Source organism: Myxine glutinosa, chromosome 7, assembly GCF_964187855.1.
Source record: "Myxine glutinosa chromosome 7, kmMyxGlut1.1, whole genome shotgun sequence".
NCBI lineage: Eukaryota > Metazoa > Chordata > Myxini > Myxiniformes > Myxinidae > Myxine > Myxine glutinosa.
The window spans coordinates 180,006,006-180,024,209 of NC_136267.1; the positions used below are offsets into that span (position 1 = coordinate 180,006,006).

The following is an 18,204-nucleotide window of genomic DNA, read 5'->3' on the forward strand; positions in this document are numbered from 1 at the left end:
CCGTAATTTCGGAAAGCCGCCACTCCATGACAAACAACATTGTCGAGTTGACGGACCATCTCCAGAGGAAGCGGCAATAACTTTTGGAGACGTGCAGCAGTTGTTTTCCACTAATACAGAACGCAACAACCCTTGTATACCCGACTGTGAAGCCAATCATCAAATGCACCTGTCCGTACATTTTGCCACGCCACCTGTGATATAATCCTGTTGTTGACTTCTTGCTGCGACAGACAATCAATGGCATGGTTCTTTTAACAAATAAATCACCAAAGTGTAAAAGAAACTCACCAGGTTGATATACTGAGTTAAGAAAGTAAACCCAAGTCAAGAAAAAAAAAATATTCCATATTAAATGCCAAGTCTGTATATACGTATATATGCAGATATATATACGTATATATACAGATATATATATATATACAGATATATATATACACACATGCAATGCCTTCAAAAACTGACTGAAATTAAAATTGATTGAATTGAGATTTCTTGTCACTGATCTACACAAAATACCCCATAATATCAAAGTGGAATTTTTTTTTTTTTTTAGAAATTCTACAAGTTTAAATGAAAAGCTGAAATGTCTTGAGTAAATAAGTATCCAACCCCTTTGCTATGATACTCCAAATTGAGCTCAGGTGCATTCAATTTCATTTGATCTTCCTTAAGATGTCTCTACAACTTGATTGGACACCTCAATTGATTGGCCGTGATTTAGAAAGAAACACACCTTTCCATATAAGGTACCACAGCTGACAGTGCATGTCAGAGCAGAAACTCTACGAAAGCAGAAACTCGACAATGAAATGCCCGTATAACTCTGAGATGGGATTGTGACGAGTCATATATCTGGGGAACGGTACAAAACAATTTCTAGAGTGTTGAAAGTTCCTTAAGAGTACGGTGAGAGCTAGATCATTAGGAAATGGGAATACTTGAAGCTTCATTTTACGCACCTTGCGCATATTCTGATTTTGTTTGGCTTCAGTCAAATAAGCCAAAGTACTTCATCCTTGAATCATTTGCTTGACAAGTCCTTCACTAATGCCAATATGTCGATCTTGTCTGTGCGATCTTTCATGGCAAGACAGATCAGAGCATTGGTCAGCCTTTGTTGGCTAATGGTTGACCTCTGATTTCACCCTTTTCAGGACTGAATGAATAACTTCGCTCGAATGTCGCTGAGGTGACTGGCACTGTGTAGTACAGTTTGAGAATTTTGTGAACTTCTGTAAAGAACTCCTTACTGACTGGATCCATATGCATGGCCTGGGAAATGGTCTCCATGCTAGATGCATGGACCACGTTGGTCTCCAACCTTAGAAGATCAGGTATGATTTGTAGTTGGAGACGTAGACGTTCTAGAATCTCGATGGATGTCATTTTTGTACTGGCATTTAATAGATTTGGGTATTTTGGAATTGTTACATATTTATGGGAATGTATGTAAATTACCATTCAGGTTGCTTATCCGTGTGTATTATACTAAGGGTTGTTGTGATGGGAGGGTCAGGAGCCCTTCGGAACCAGTGGCCGGAAACGGAAGTGGCCGGAAACGGGAGGAAAAAAGACACGAGGAGAGAAAAGGACGGTGCTTCTTCTTCCTCGCCCCGCGACGACGAGAAGGTGGAATCGACCTTACGCTGCGCGGAAAACGCGCCGTTGCGAAACGTCTGGCGAGAGGAGTTACCTGGGCGGTAAATACCTTTTGACACGTCCAGTCACCGTGAGTTCGTGCACGAAACCAAGCGTCCGGGACAGTTTGCCCCGTCTACAAAGACGCGTACGGGTCCGCACGTTGGGCCTCGCTCGCGTCGGAAGCCGCGCTGGGTTTTGCCCCGTCTACAAAGACGCGTACGGGTCCGCACGTTGGGCCTCGCTCGCGTCGGAAGCCGCGCTGGGTTTTTGCCCATCTACAAGGACGCGTAAGGATCGCACTTGGGGCCTCGCGCACGTTGGACGCCGCGCTGGGTTTGCCCCGTGGCTTGGCAAGGAGGTGCGCTGCAGCCGCGGCCCCAGTCCGAGACGGCACGTTTAGAGCACGTCCGCCCGGGGCTCGTTCAACCGCCCGTGTGCGGAGAGGAGAGACATTGACCACGGAGGGAGTCAGGAGTGGGGCTCACGTGAGGAATGTATAAGATTAAGATGGCCATCTTAGAGTTTGTGTAGATGAGTTCACATGGTTGTAATATTGATTGTGCATTGTTGATGGTTGTTGATTGCTCAGTGAATATATTATTGATTATTCCGGATCCTTGGTGTGGGGTTTCTTCTTGACCGGAATTCATATTGATTGCGTTACGAAAGCGTATAAACCATATATCTTTCTGGCGGGGTCCCTCCCACGGTCCGGGGGTCACCAAGACCAGGTAGTTACCGGGAGGACCACGTAACAGAATTGGGGGCTCGTCCAAATTACGATTTGCGGTTTCGCAATTGGGTCTACGTCCGGGATCTAAAAGTGTATAAAATAATAAAATAATAATATTTTTGGTAATTAAAATTTATTAATTAATTATTAATTGGTAATATTTTTTTTGAGAAATTGGGGAAAGTCTTGGGGTGAAGGTTAACAGGTGTTAACGATAGGCACCATGGCGTTTGTGGCACAGAACTTTGGGGTAACCCCGAGTGAGGCACAGTTCCGAGCGTTGCTAAAGTCGGATCTCTTGAAATTGGCCAAACATTTTAACTTGGAGGTCCGAACTAATTTGAGGAAGGCAGAGTTGCAGGCCACGGTGATACAATCTATGGTGGGATTAGGAACATGGGACGAGTTAGCCTGGGAGTGGCTACCCGAAGAACCAGAAGACGTGGAGCTCCGGAAACTGGAGTTGCAATTACGGAGCCAGGAACGGATCAAAGAAGAAGAAAGGAAAGCAGAAAAGGAAAGAGCAGAAGAAGAAAGGAAAGCAGAAAAGGAAAGAGCAGAAGAAGAAAGGAAAGCAGAAAAGGAAAGAGCAGAAGAAGAAAGGAAAGCAGAAAAGGAAAGAGCAGAAGAAGAAAGGAAAGCAGAGGAGAGGAGAGAAGAGAAACAAGCAGAGGAAAGGAGAGTGGAAAGAGAACTCCAGGAAAGAAGAGAAAAGGAACAAGCAGAGGAAAGGAGAGCTGCAAGGGACCTCGAAGCAGAGGAGAGAAAAGCGGAAAGGGAATTAAAGGAACGTGACATGCAGCTTCAGCAAGAAATCAAATTCAAGGAGCTGGAGTTAATGAGAGAACGGGGAGAGGCACCACCCTTGCTGACGGGGTCGACACCTAACCAGAAAACCTGGGATGTGGGCAGACATGTGAGGCTGGTTCCACCGTTCAGTGAAAAAGAAGTCGCGAAATTTTTTCCACACTTTGAGAAAGTGGCTCGACAATTAAACTGGCCGGAGGAGGCCTGGACCATACTCGTACAAAGTGTGCTGGTGGGGAAAGCTCAGGAAATTTATTCGGCGCTACCAATGGACCAATGTGCAGATTATGAGGTACTGAAGAAGCACATCCTCAAGGCCTATGAGTTGGTTCCGGAAGCTTACAGGCAAAAATTCAGGAATGCCAGGAAGAGGGAGAGTGAGACCCATGTGGAGTTTGCCAGAGTGAAAGAAAACATGTTTGATCGGTGGTGTGAGTCAAAAGGAGTCGGGAAAGACTTCGAGACATTGCGGGACTTGATCCTGGTGGAGGAATTCCAGCAGTGTGTCCACGAGGACATCAAAGTGTACCTGCAGGAAAAGAAAGTACCGAAGTTGTGGGACGCAGCCACCATGGCAGATGATTATGCCTTAACCCACCGAATAGGGGTCCACGAACCTAACTCCTCGCCTAGATCTCCGCAGGGGAGGTGGGGAACAGCAGGTGCGGAGAACGACCATACATGGCGGCGGCCTCGAGAGGATTATGGGGACAACTAGGATACCCCACCGGTTCGAAATCGGAGGGATGAGGGCCCAAGACCAACTTATAGTTCGGGGGGCCCGAGGCAGACCACGAGTTTTTCCTCCGGGCCTACTTGCGCTTTTTGCAAGAAACCTGGACACTTGATGTCCAGTTGTTACCGCAGGAAAAGCGAAGACCCAGAGCGGAGTCCGACTACTACGACTCCAAACGCAATGGCCATTGTGAGAAATCGCCATCAAAAGGGTTACCAACCCTTTATTTCAGAGGGGTTTGTGTCACGGGATGGAGCCTCGACTAACCGGAAACCGGTTAGGATATTGAGGGACACAGGGGCACATCAATCTTTAATGCTTGAAGGCATTTTGCCATGGTCCGAGGAGACGGCAACGGGGGATAGTGTTCGTTTACAGGGGATCGGGGGCGGTGTTAGTGCTCCCCTTCATGTCATCCATTTGGAGTCCGATTTGGTGTCAGGACCGGTCACCGTCGGTTTACAAGCCACGCTTCCTGTAGAGGGTGTATCTGTGGTTATTGGGAATGATTTGGCCGGGGGTCAAGTTTATGGTAACCTGAGGGTTGGTAAAGAGCCCAGCAGGGAAAATAACGCCACACCAGCTCGGGATGGCGACAAAAGTGCCAAGTTATTTGTAGGGGGACTGAACTTCAAAACAGAGGAAGAAGTTCTGACCTCTGTCTTCAACAGATATGGGCCGCTGGTGGAAGTGCGGTTGGTAAGAGACTGGGAAACGCAACAGTCAAGAGGGTTCGGCTTTGTCACGTTTGCCAGCACAAAAGACGCCAGAGAGGCAGAGAAGAATTGGAATGGCAAGGATTTGGAGGGTCGGACCATAACAGTAGGGAAGGCATTTCGTAGGCGTCGAGAGGTCTACAGGAGAGGACAACTGGGCGGTAGTTTTGGTGGTGGCCGAGAAGGAGACCGCTATTCATGGGACTACAGGGACCAGTGGTCCCACCATAATTATTAGGGAAGTTCTGAAAAGTTGAAGCACTGAAGGCGGCGGAGCCGCCGAGCCAAGATTCCTACACGAATTAACCGTGAACGCCGTTCCTAAAGGCGTCCAGGCAGGGAACTTTTATGCACGGACTAACCGTGAACTCCACGTTCCTCAAGGCGCCCATGTAGAGAACTTTCCTGCACGGACTAACCGTGAACTCCGCGTTCCTAAAGGCATCCATGTAGTGAATACTCGGCTTGGCCTCCCGGAAAAAGTGCTATCGAGTTGCCTAACTTTGGATCTTGGATCAACCCCTTAACCTTCATTCCCAAGAAACTGACGGTCAAAGTCAGAGGGTCATGAGAGGGAGTTTGATTTGGCAGGGACAAGGTCGTTGTTGGTACTTAGTCCAGAGGGAGTAATCTGGAGGGTTGAGTGATCTGGTTTGTTTCTCCAAATTGGCCGGCAAAGAAAGTTTTCGCTGGGTTCAAACTTTCTTTCTTGAAGGGGGGGAGTGTTACATATTTATGGGAATGTATGTAAATTACCATTCAGGTTGCTTATCCGTGTGTATTATACTAAGGGTTGTTGTGATGGGAGGGTCAGGAGCCCTTCGGAACCAGTGGCCGGAAACGGAAGTGGCCGGAAACGGGAGGAAAAAAGACACGAGGAGAGAAAAGGACGGTGCTTCTTCTTCCTCGCCCCGCGACGACGAGAAGGTGGAATCGACCTTACGCTGCGCGGAAAACGCGCCGTTGCGAAACGTCTGGCGAGAGGAGTTACCTGGGCGGTAAATACCTTTTGACACGTCCAGTCACCGTGAGTTCGTGCACGAAACCAAGCGTCCGGGACAGTTTGCCCCGTCTACAAAGACGCGTACGGGTCCGCACGTTGGGCCTCGCTCGCGTCGGAAGCCGCGCTGGGTTTTGCCCCGTCTACAAAGACGCGTACGGGTCCGCACGTTGGGCCTCGCTCGCGTCGGAAGCCGCGCTGGGTTTTTGCCCATCTACAAGGACGCGTAAGGATCGCACTTGGGGCCTCGCGCACGTTGGACGCCGCGCTGGGTTTGCCCCGTGGCTTGGCAAGGAGGTGCGCTGCAGCCGCGGCCCCAGTCCGAGACGGCACGTTTAGAGCACGTCCGCCCGGGGCTCGTTCAACCGCCCGTGTGCGGAGAGGAGAGACATTGACCACGGAGGGAGTCAGGAGTGGGGCTCACGTGAGGAATGTATAAGATTAAGATGGCCATCTTAGAGTTTGTGTAGATGAGTTCACATGGTTGTAATATTGATTGTGCATTGTTGATGGTTGTTGATTGCTCAGTGAATATATTATTGATTATTCCGGATCCTTGGTGTGGGGTTTCTTCTTGACCGGAATTCATATTGATTGCGTTACGAAAGCGTATAAACCATATATCTTTCTGGCGGGGTCCCTCCCACGGTCCGGGGGTCACCAAGACCAGGTAGTTACCGGGAGGACCACGTAACAGAATGCTCCCTCATTCACATTTTCCAGAAGAAGGTTTTTGAGATTTTGGAGAAGTGGCATGCCTTTTTGTTCAAATGTTCTGTCAATTAGTACACCAGAATGTCAAGGACTTCATAGAACTTCTGTCAAAAGTATTCTTCTGCAGAGGCGAAGCAGGGTGTGTGCCTTTGTCAATTCTCCTTGGTGGAGCTGCCCTCCAACGTAGTACCTGACTTCCTGTTAAGCCCTCTGATTCCTCTATGCCATGGTAGTAGAACTTGTGCAACTCTTCCTCGTTTCAATGCTGTAGGTAGAAGGTGTGTATCAAGGAGACGGCCTTCATTGCACTCTGGATGGACGACATGCCAATTTCAAGCCGGACAATGTACTGAACCTCTCCATTAAGACAACTTGGCCACTTGCGTTTCTGGCATTTACATTGCTCAAACTCTCACCGATTTTATTCAAAATCTTCTTGAGGAAGATCAGTCATTCAAACTCCTGGGTCTCACCATCAGCCATGATCTTTCTTGGGCAAACCACATTTCAAAATTGGCCTCCAAAGTCAGCTACCAAGTGGACATCCCCCGTCGTACAAATTCCTTTCTTGGCACACCTCAACTCATATCCACATACAAGGCCTTCATCCGCAGATTAATGTAGCAATGCCCTTCCCTCTGGGCTGGACCCCCTGCCTTGCATCTTGCTCAGCTTGATGCCGTGGAAAAATCAAGGCGTACAAGATTATTTGAATCTCCTGCGATGAAGCTGAGTCTATGGGCCTATCAATTAACTATTGCGGACAGGTCGGTGGTCTCTCTATCTTCAACCACCTCCTCTCTGGTCTTGCACTCTCTGCTCTTTCCATGCTTTGTCCCACACCCTCCCACCACTCCCATGTTTCTGCAGCAAACACACATTCCACCATCAACCCACTTCTGGTGAAACTACCTAAATGCACAATCACTGCTCACGTCCACTCATCTCATTCATTCATTCCTCTTATTTCCCACCTGTGGAACCAACTTTCACATCATCTTAAATGTCATTCTTCCCTCTGGGTGTTCAAGACAGCTGTTTACCACCATCTCGGATCATCAACAATCCAAAACCATGATATTTTCGACCCTCGTTAACCTCCTCTCCCCCCTCCACACCAAGCTGTTATCGTTAACCACAACACCCTCTTCCCCCCATCTTAAAGGTACAAATTGGTACAGTGGGTCAAGCAGTGACCAGAAACGGCTGAGCTGTTCTCGTGTCGAATGTGCGTAGCAACAGCACAAATTCATCCCTGCATATTTGATGCCCCCATCATATGTTTGAACTCGACATTAATCCAGCCCTTGATTGCAGCGTATCAGGACATTTTCCAGGGCCTTTACGATGGTTTCACTGGTATAATATGGTACCTCAACAAATCCTCGTGATTCCACATTTGGTAGTTGTCGTCAACCCACCTTGCACAAATATTTAACTGTTCTTTGCAGGAAATATCAGTCATTTCATTGGCAATAACTGCGTAACAGTCTGCTTCCTACATTTCAGTCAGGACTGAACATAGAACAGCAAGACCCATATTTGTGATCAGCTCATTAACAATCTTTGTTAGAATGTGATGTCTTATGTTTGACCAGAATCAAACTCAAACTTGGCCATGCTAACTTGGCACAGGTGACCTTTTCCACAAACTCGAAAATTAAATTGTTGTTTACTGCAATAAATTCTAAAATATTTCAAGTTCCATGTCGATGTAAATTGTAAGGGCTCCACTAAGTGCTGCCAATGGTATACATAATGCAGGCCTACCCCTGATTTTGATGGCACGCCGACAGGTGGTGCGGTACTTGCAGCACAGCTCGTGGATGGATGCGAGGTCTCTGAAGCCGCATTTTTTATTATTGATAGTTGGTCATGTTTTTCCAGTCACTGTTGTTTTGATGGCGGCTTCATTACAGACTTGACAATATGGTTGCCAATTTCATTTCGAAGGGGCACCACTGTTGTCTCAATGTGAACGCTTTTCATGATATACTCTGCTACTATCAATTACTGACAAATCGTAAATAGGGTTTTATAGGGTATCTAGTGATCATGAGTAGCCTAATTGTGTTAATACAATATCCTAAGTTAATTAGCTTCTCCGTGATGCATAATTATAAGGTTTAAATTAAATGACAAAACAACGTTGAATTCACAATCTCATGCAATTCGGTCATCTGACCATATTTTACATGACAGACGAACAGACAGACGTGACGAGCGTATTGTAAATTATATTTATTTTACCGCTTTTTCTGAGAGACTGCATGTTTACATTCATGGGTAGTTGAAAAGTCTGGGGGGGGGGGGGTCTAGCCCCATCCCCACTTGCTTTCTATGCCAGGGAAGAGAGCAGCTGTGGGCAAAATAATAAGCAGAAGACAGCATGTGTGGGAGCAAGCACAATTTGACAATGGGCAGCACTCTTGTAGTACTGGAAAAAAGGGCACAGGACAACAACACAGGGAGTCAGTATCACAGAGAAGATAAATAGAGGGATTTTTTTTTTTTTAAGTTTTAATTTTTTTTTGAAGAAAAGAACTGATTTTGAAGAACTGATGAAAAAGTAGAGGTGAGTGTTCACTTTAGTATCGGAGAAAGCAAAAAGGTGGGTCATTCTGGAAGAAAACCTGCGACTCGGTCACACTAGAGGATGGGGGTACAACAGGGCAAAATTAGTCAGGCCAGAGGTTGTTGTTGTTGTTGTTGTTGTTTTCATATGCAGCCTGTAGCTGCTGGTTGCATAATTTATATGGAAGCGTGTTTGTGCAGCTGATGCAGTGCCCCAATTACCAGTGAGCTGGCACTCAATTTGTCGACCTCGGAAGGATGAAAGGCCGAGTCAACCCCCCTGGCGTTAATTCAACGATCGGCCAGCACGCTAACCGTTAAGCCAACACCAGGCCAGGCCAGAGGTGAGGAGATAGAAAACTGTGTCCACCAATCCGCTTAGAGTGAGCAAGCAGACTTAAGGACTCGACCCCTGTTGAGATATGCCAATAACATGGAGAGCTTTGGACTCTTATCGTCTCGATGGCAGTAAGGCAGGAAGCAGATGAGCCAGCCCATGTTATTGGGTGACAGCTGACTCATTTTAATCAAAAAATAACAAGTACCATGATACCCTTTTTTGTTTTGATTTTGGAAACAAACAATATTTCCAGACGTTTCTGCATAATCATGTATAAATATTTTGAATCATGGAATCAGTCCTTTCCAGAAGGTTATCATGTATGCCACAATAAATGCTGTTACCGTGTCTTGATTTACTTGCGCATCGTTTGTATTGCACATTTTCATCTCTTCAAAGATAATATTTTTCTTGTAAAAAAATCGCTTATCACATTAAGCGGCTCCCATTTTTAGAAGCCACATACACATTGCAGGTTCATGGAGCCATGGTTGATGAGAGGAAGAGGAGTAAAAGCGAAACAGGTGCAAGACGTGAGCAAGTTCACTGACCCTTCGAGGCGGACATCAGGAAGTGTGCGGTTCAGAGCTATCTTTTCACTCGCCAGCAGATTGAACTGGTTGATTTTGAACTGCTCTCGCATCTTATCTTCCTCTTGCTTAGGGATGACAACGGGCCTGCCCATCTCCCCCGGACCGTCTTGAGGTTTGGATCGCGCCACTGTGAAAAGGCACGTGACATGGTTACAATCACGGCAGTGATTAAGCCAGATAACATTGCCAAGCAGGAAGCTGTCATTTTTTTCAATGAAAAGTAACATGAAAACACTTAAGCCAAATATAATGTAAATAAAGATTACAAGTATACACAAACATATGCAAAGAACCTTTTATACCGGAAGAGAGGTTGTTTGGCCCATAAATCCTACCTGGAACCTGCTGCATGGACTTTTCTTTTTTTTTTTTCTTTTCTTTTTTTGTATACAGAATCGAGGCTCGTGAAAGAGCTAACATTTATCACAAAAAAAAAAATCAAACAGACACAAAGTATATAATAAGAAGAGCGGTAGACAAGATGGGGAGAGAAGGGGAAGCACACAAACACAACATTTGAGAGCAGGGACATCGGGAGATCTGTGGGAGGGAGAGGGCTTGGGAGGAGGAGGCGTGGGAAGGGGTTGGGGGTTGGGAGAAGTATAAAACACAAGGACACTTCAAGGACTTCCAGGAAAGAAGTTGGAATTTCAAAAAAATGCATTTCAATTTGATTGCTGATATTCACATCAGAAATTTCAATAAGAATTACATTCTGATTAATTCCCCTGTTACAAATTGCATCAACATCATGTTAAGGTATTCGTATAATATACAGGTAGTGGGCAAAAAAAAAATGTAAACGCCAATGTAAAGTCACTTTTTTATCGGGTGTTGGACCACCACGTGCGGCCAGTACGGCCTGTAGGCACCATGGTCGTTGAAGTCCACCAGCATCTGGAATTCTGCACGAGGGATGCGGCATTATTCTTCCAAGAGAAAGTCAATCAACTTGCACCTGTTTGGTGTAGGTGGAAAATGCTGTCTCAGGCGTCGTTCCAGAATATCCCAATGCTCGATTGGGATCATATTTGGTGACTGAGGAAGCCATGACATATGGTTAACATCAGTGTCATGCTCATCAAACCATTGGGCAACCATACGTGCTCTCTGGATGGGGGCATTGTCATCCTGGACATGGATGGACACCTCTCCCGACAGGAAGAAATGCCGCAACATGGGGTGAAGATCATCGCTCAGGACCATTAGGTAGAGGTTGGCATTGACCTTGCCTCCCAATGGAATGAATACAGGCAAACCATGCCAGGAAAATGCACCCACAACATTACAGGACCACCAGAACCCTTCACTGTTGGAACCAAGCATTCAAGAATGTAGTAATTTAGGATGGTGCCACATATAATCATATAAGCCCTCGTTCGTTTGTTGAGAACATGGTGAAGGATGATTCATCTGACCATAACACATTTCTCCACTGCTCGGTAGTCCATTGCCTGTGGTATTTGCACCACTGGACTTGCAAACGTGCATTGCCAGGTGTGATGAGTGGTGTGTGCACTGCAACCTGACCCTCGTATCCCTCTCTGTGAAGTTCCTGGTGGACCATTTTTGATGAAACTGGCTTCTCGTGCCCCAGGTTGAAATTTACAGTAAATTGATCTGCTGTTGCTCACCTGCTTTGCCTTGCACTTCAAATTAATGAACAGATATCACGATCCTGGAGTGTGCGCTTCCGCTCACTGTTGCCCTTTGCTGATGATGTTTTTTCCTCAGCATTCCATGCTGACATAATCTTAGACACCGTTGCTCGTGAAACATCAGCAAGTTGAGCTGTCTTTGCCACTGAAGCTCCTGCCAAATGCACCGCAACAATCACCTCTCTTTCAAAGTCACTGAGGACTCCTCTTGCAGCCATGCTCGCCGTAATTATCGGCAACCAGGCCTGTGCAGTATTATTATATATGACACCAAGCATGCTGGGATGTTATTTGCTCAATTAACGCATGGGCCACACCTATGTGGAATCCATTGCTTTCAATAAATTTTGTTTCTCTCATTTACCCAGGTGTTTCCATTTTATTGTCCACTAACTCTAACTCACTGTAGTTTTGGCCCAAAAGACCTTTATTGCAAAATAGAATTATTAGTTACAACCATTATTATTACATTGGGGAACTTGAACAGCACTCGGTAGAGCACATACTCCCACTAGGCTGAATATCTGAGGTTTTGTAGCCCACCGATAGGCGGGATCTGGATCCGAACCTTAAGAAAAATCGAATCAGCGTGTTCTTGTCACCTACAAACTCATCCACCAAGTTCCGTCATAATCCATTCATAACTTTGAAATATATATACCATTTTGGTCCCATCTGTCAATGGTGAAGAAGCACTTTATAAATCATTTTTAAAATCTCGTATCTGGATAAGGATCCGGATCTTCAAAAAATCAAATCAATTTGTCCTCGTCACACAACCAACCTGCCCACCAACGTTTGTCTGAGTCCATCCATATTAACTTTTTGAGATATCTTGCTCGCAGACAAGCAGACAGACAGACAAGGGTGAAAACCTAACCTCTGTCCACATTTGGTGCTGGAGGACAACACAAATGTAAATTGGTAATGGTAATACCAATCTATAATAATACATGGCATACAGGAATACATCAAGCAGGAAGTAATGACATGCAGGAAGTGCAAATACATCAGTATGCTTATCATCTCCAAAAGGCTATTAGAAAAAGAACGACCTTTAGAGACCATTTTTTCCCACAGAGCAGGGGTTGGCCTTTTCCAGGCACCGTGGTCCCCTTTTTGAAGCAATGTTTTATGGCCGGATGCCCTTCCTGCCACCAACCCTGTCAGTCGCCTCTTGCGACACACAGGGAATTACCAATGAGCTGGTACTCAATTTGCCGACCTCGGAAGGATGACAGGCTGAATCAACCACCCTGGCGTTAATTCAGCGATTGACCGGGATTGACCAAAAGGCTATTGGAGTTGGATTCCAAAACTCACTGGATCAATATGGCAGTTTATGGTCAACCACAAATAAGACAACTATGATACCTTGAAGCTAACCAACTGCTCGGGCTCCTGTGGAGTATTTCAAAGTATTCCATATCCCTGAGGAAGGATTTGACTCCCATTCTCGAAGAATAACTCTCAAAGGTCAGATCTAATCGCATGGTTTTAAATCTCAAGACAAGTCAAGTACTGTATACGAACAGATTTACAACATGGCAGCATTCCACATTATCAGATGCCATACCTTCAAAGTTCGAAAGCAAAGGTAAGGTGGAGAGCACGTTGTACTATTAGATTGCAAGTCGCATTATTTCACATCGCACCACAACCAGAACTCCCAGGAGCCATTGCATTCAGCCGACAGGTAGCAAGCAAGCAGTATAATTGGCCTGTTCAAGTCGAGGTACCCTAACACATGTCCAGCCATGGCTTAAGTGAACTGGCAGTCACACACAAAATCCAATGAGGATGCTCCCAATTATTAGATATGCGTTGGTTTAACTCGTTATCGTAACCATAATTATGAACTACACTAATGATTGTGCAAAGTACAAAGTGTAAGGCAATCCTTTTATGAATTTCAATCTTCTAAGTAAAAGTGAATAAGACGTTGTTTGTTTGTGGCCCGACTTCTCTGAGCTCCCAAGGTTAATCGTGACGAAACTTTAAATAGGATCACATTTTTACTACAATGCCCCTTACTAGAGGTCTTAAAGTCATTTTCTCACTCTTCACAACTTCTAAACACACGAGCGAACACCTGTCATCGTTTCCAATGGCAGATCCAAATACTGTATACAATGCTTTATAAAGAGGCCATTTGTTTTTCGAGTTTCAACCCGGATACCTGATATAATTATGAGATGGTGATCTCCGATCGTCAAATATGATATTAGTTGTGAAAAATAACTGTTACTCTCTCAATGGACTTTCTATCAATACGAGAGTGCCCTGGAAATGTGCGTCCCATCTTGAGATCCAATGGTATGAGAGGCCTTGTTCTCAACTAGATCAAGATGACCAAGGTGGAGAAGCACCAGCCCAAGTTAGGAAACCATACTCCATGGTGCTCCATATGAAAGCCTTGTACACACACAGTCATGGCCTGCACACCCACATGAGCTCTGTGCAGCTCAGCAATCCCTTAGTTCTAACGAGAATACCCAGATGGGATCTTACCTTTTAAGATAGTTGAGAAACATGATTTCCCCATGCAAGGTTATGGTAGATATTGAGGCTAAGGAGTTCAATAGACTGCACCAAACTGAGGGATGGGTGCACTCACTCAATATGCCCTCCTTGTAAAGCATCGATCATTCAATTTACAGCGGGTCAACAATCAAATTCAGACTGTACAACTCGCAAACAAGTGGGTTGGCCGTTCACCATCATGTCAGCCTATTCATCACGATGTTCTTTCAGATTTTATGTTCACTATGGTTTGTGAGCCCACAGTTGGAATTCCAAGATCCCACAAATTCTGCCATTAGACGTGACCAATGTGCACCTGGATTAACAGCTTCACAAAATCTCCCCACACTGACGCCTCAGGACAATGGTTCACCATGCCGTGTTCCTCATCGCAACTCCATTACTTATCACTATCGGATATCAGATATCGGATACCAGATACCTGATACTATGCAAAAACGTTGTTCCTTTTCATATAATTTTCTGATATCCATTAGTATGAAAACAAAAAATATATCAAATAGGTTTAGGTATTTATCACAATAGGAAAAAAAAAAAAGAACTCTTGACTTTTGGAAGGATAGTCTATCATATTCGGCTTTTAAGCTGTTGTGCATGCAAAAACGATCGATATTTTGACTGCTACCCACTTTCTCCATTACGACCCAAGCATTCCTATTCCTTTCTCTCCAATTCACTTCCCAATCTCCTTTCTTTTTTCTGTCCTCACACCAGCAGCACTCCCACTTACCCCACCACCCCACCCACACCTGCACTCCCCCCCATACATACATACATATATATATATATATATATATATATATATATATATATATATATATATATATATATATATATATATATATATATATACATATGTATATATGTATATACGAGGTGTGTTCAAAAAGTATCCGACCTTTGTTCATAAAAAATACTCGTATCCAGATACAACAAACTTACACTAATCTCCTTCAAAGTAGTCCCCTTGGGCTGCCACACACTTCTCCCAACGGTTCTGCCACTGTCGGAAGCAGCGCTGGAACGCCTCTTTTGGGATGGCGCGGAGCTGGTCCGTCGCATTCCGCATGATGTCTTCTCTGGACTGAAATCTGGTCACTTTCAGGGGCATTTTCAGCTTGGAGAAAAGCCAGAAGTCACACGGAGCCATGTCGGGAGAGTAGGGAGCCTGACGAAGCACAGGTGTGTTGTGTTTGGCCAGGAAACTCTGTATCAAATGTGAAGAATGGGCGGGTGCGTTATCGTGATGGAGCTGCCAATTGCCCGCTGCCCACAGGTCCGGCCGTTTGCGTCGCACAGCGTCACGGAGGCGACGCAGAACCTCTTGGTAATACTCCTTGGTGATGGTTGTGCCGTGTGGTGCGTACTCATGATGAACCACGCCACTGGAGTCGAAGAAGACGGTCAGCATGACTTTGACATTGCTGCGGACCTGCCTTGCTTTTTTTGGCCTCGGGGATGTTGGATGCTTCCATTGTGATGACTGCAACTTGGTTTCTGGGTCGTACCCATAAACCCAGGACTCATCGCCAGTGATCACTGTGTTGAGGAAGCTGGGATCGCTGTTCAGTCTCCAGCATGTCCTGTGCGATCTCCAAACGGAGTTGCTTCTGCTCAATCGTTAGCAGCTTTGGTACGAACTTCGCTGAGATTCTCCTGAAGCCCAAATCCTCCTTCATAATGGAATGAACGGATCCAATGCTGACGCCCACCTCGTCTGCAAGTTCTCTGATCGTGATTCGACGATCCTGCATCACCAGGGTCCTCAATTGGTCAATGACGATCTCATTTCGGGATGTTGAGGGCCTACCCGAACGTGCTTTACTCTCCACTGATGTGCGGCCATCTTTTAAGCGGTTGTACCACTCCTTTATCTGTGTGGTGCTCATTGCTTCGTCCGCGAAGGCCTGTTGAATCTTGCGGATCGTTTCCACTTGGGAATCGCCAAGCTTTACACAAAATTTGATGCAGTAGCGTTGTTCAAGTTTTTCCGTCATTTTGTCAAAAACGAAAATCCGACGGCGCTCACTTACACTTCCTCACTCATCGGCGGTCTGCCGTCGAATGACAGCTTCTGCAGGTGGGAAAAAATTCACGCGTGCGCATTAGGATCGCCTACATACGTGCACCAATCACCGCCTCCCTAACTTCATTTGTTTACGCACGACAAATTAAGGTCGCATACTTTTGGAACACACCTCGTATGTATATCAGCTGTGCCTCTACGTCTCGCGTTACAGGACTGCGGAAATACCCTCAGATTGAAACAACATTCTCGTATTCGTATTTGGATCTTCACCAAAATCGAATCGATTAGGGCTTGTCACATCCCCAATAGGGTGCATCAAACGCCCCTATGTCAAGAAAACAATCTGTACCCAATTTTATTTTGTTCCAGTCATAAAATAAAGTTCCTATGCAAAATTTGGTAAGGTTTTGATATCATCTTCTGGGTCCACCTCAGCAAATTAGATTTTGAGTCGGTAGTATCAGAGTCGATTAGTGCTTCGATAAGTCGATAAGTGGGACTTCCGGTTCCTCGGGCGAGTGAGACGTACTTCGAGCTCTCCACGGCATCGAAGTTTGAGTGTTTTCCCATTCTTGTCTTTGTCAAATTTCCACTGGTTATTTTACTGTGTACGTGTTATTGTGTGTTTCTAGTTGGTGTTGGTTTGTGGTTCGTGCAAACTTGTGTGGAGTTAATCGTTTTCTGAGTCGTACCTCGTGCGCGGCCTGGTAACTTGGGGCTTCCCTCCCCCCCGTCGGTGTTTTGTCGGTTTGGGTTATTTCCTTCGCTGTATTGCTTGTTTCTTTTATTTTGTTTTCTCCCCCTCACCTCACCTCCCGAGACAAAGAATTACATATTGATTCTTTCTCTCCTCCCGGACACGTGCTTGTTCGCTCTCCTCCTCATCTCGGCTTGTGCCCCGCCCCCTGTATCTCGTTTTCTTCCGCCTCTGCTCCTTCCTTCTCAAATCCACGTTCTTGCTTGGAGACCTTTCCCGGATTGTTGTTTGTTTATTGTTGTTGTTGTTGTTGTGTTTTTTTTTTTTTTTTTTTTTTTTCATGGTTCTGTTTGGATATTGTTAGAATATGTTTAAACCGCAGCCGTGATGCTGACGCCCCCCCCCCCCCCCCCCCCAGAATTTACATGTTTTAAACGTTTCCCAGTGTGTACCCTGGTCAGAATAGGTACACCGTATCCCTGCGTGTCGTAAGAGACGACCAAGAGGGTTGGCGTCAGGAAGGGCATCCGGCCATAAAAACATTGCCTCAAAAAGAGAACCATGACAATCACAAGTACAATTGGGCAGGTTACAGCCCGAAGTGGAGATCGGTTTCTGAGGTTTGGGACATGGAATGTAGGGACAATGACAGGGAGATCAGGAGAAGTGGTGGAAGTATTGGTCAGAAGAAGAGTGGACATATGTTGTGTGCAAGAGACGAGATGGAAGGGAAGTGGTGTGAGAATGGTGAAGGGTAGGCAGGGACAGAAATACAAGTTTGTGTGGCAAGGGTGCCCGGAGGGCGTGAATGGTGTTGGTGTCCTGTTTTCTGAGGAGTTTGTAGACAGTGTGGTGAGTGTGACTAGAGTGAGTGATAGGTTGATGATGGTGAAAATGATGATTGGAAAGCTCTTGGTGAACGTCATCTCGGGATATGCTCCGCAGGTTGGTCGAAGCGATGAAGAGAAGGACAAGTTCTGGTGTGCGATAGAGAAGCTGATGGAAAACGTGAAAGATGAGGAAGTTGTTGTGGTGGGAGGAGACCTAAATGGACATGTGGGAAGGAGTATGGACGGTTTTGAGGGAGTTCATGGGGGTTACGGATATGGTGTGAGAAATGGAGAAGGTGAAAGGATTTTGGAGTTTGCTGATGGAGCTGATTTGTTGATTTGTAATACTCAGTTCCAGAAAGAGGACAATAAGCTTGTTACATACACGTCAGGTGGGTCGACGACAACCGTTGACTACCTGATGGTGCGTAGGCGAGATAGGGGGCACCTCCGGGACACAAAGGTGATCCCGGGGGAGGAGGCTGTTTCACAGCACCACTTGGTTGTCTGCGACATAAGGGTGAAAGGTGCGAGGAGAGCTCGGCGGGTGAAGTACCAACCGAGAATGAAGGTGTGGAGGTTGAAAGAG

The 18,204-nt window shown here is 45.8% G+C and overlaps 1 protein-coding gene across 3 annotated transcripts in view; it reads right to left on the bottom strand.

Moving 5' to 3' along the window:
- LOC137431870 (polypeptide N-acetylgalactosaminyltransferase 1) overlaps positions 1–18,204 on the bottom strand; it is a 594,418-nt gene that overhangs the window by 416,762 nt on the left and 159,452 nt on the right. For all 3 annotated transcript variants that reach the window (XM_068123662.2, XM_068123663.2, XM_068123664.2), the window contains exon 3: positions 9,816–9,984. In XM_068123662.2, the coding sequence (XP_067979763.1) occupies positions 9,816–9,984 (169 nt within the window). The remainder of the gene's footprint in view (positions 1–9,815; positions 9,985–18,204) is intronic.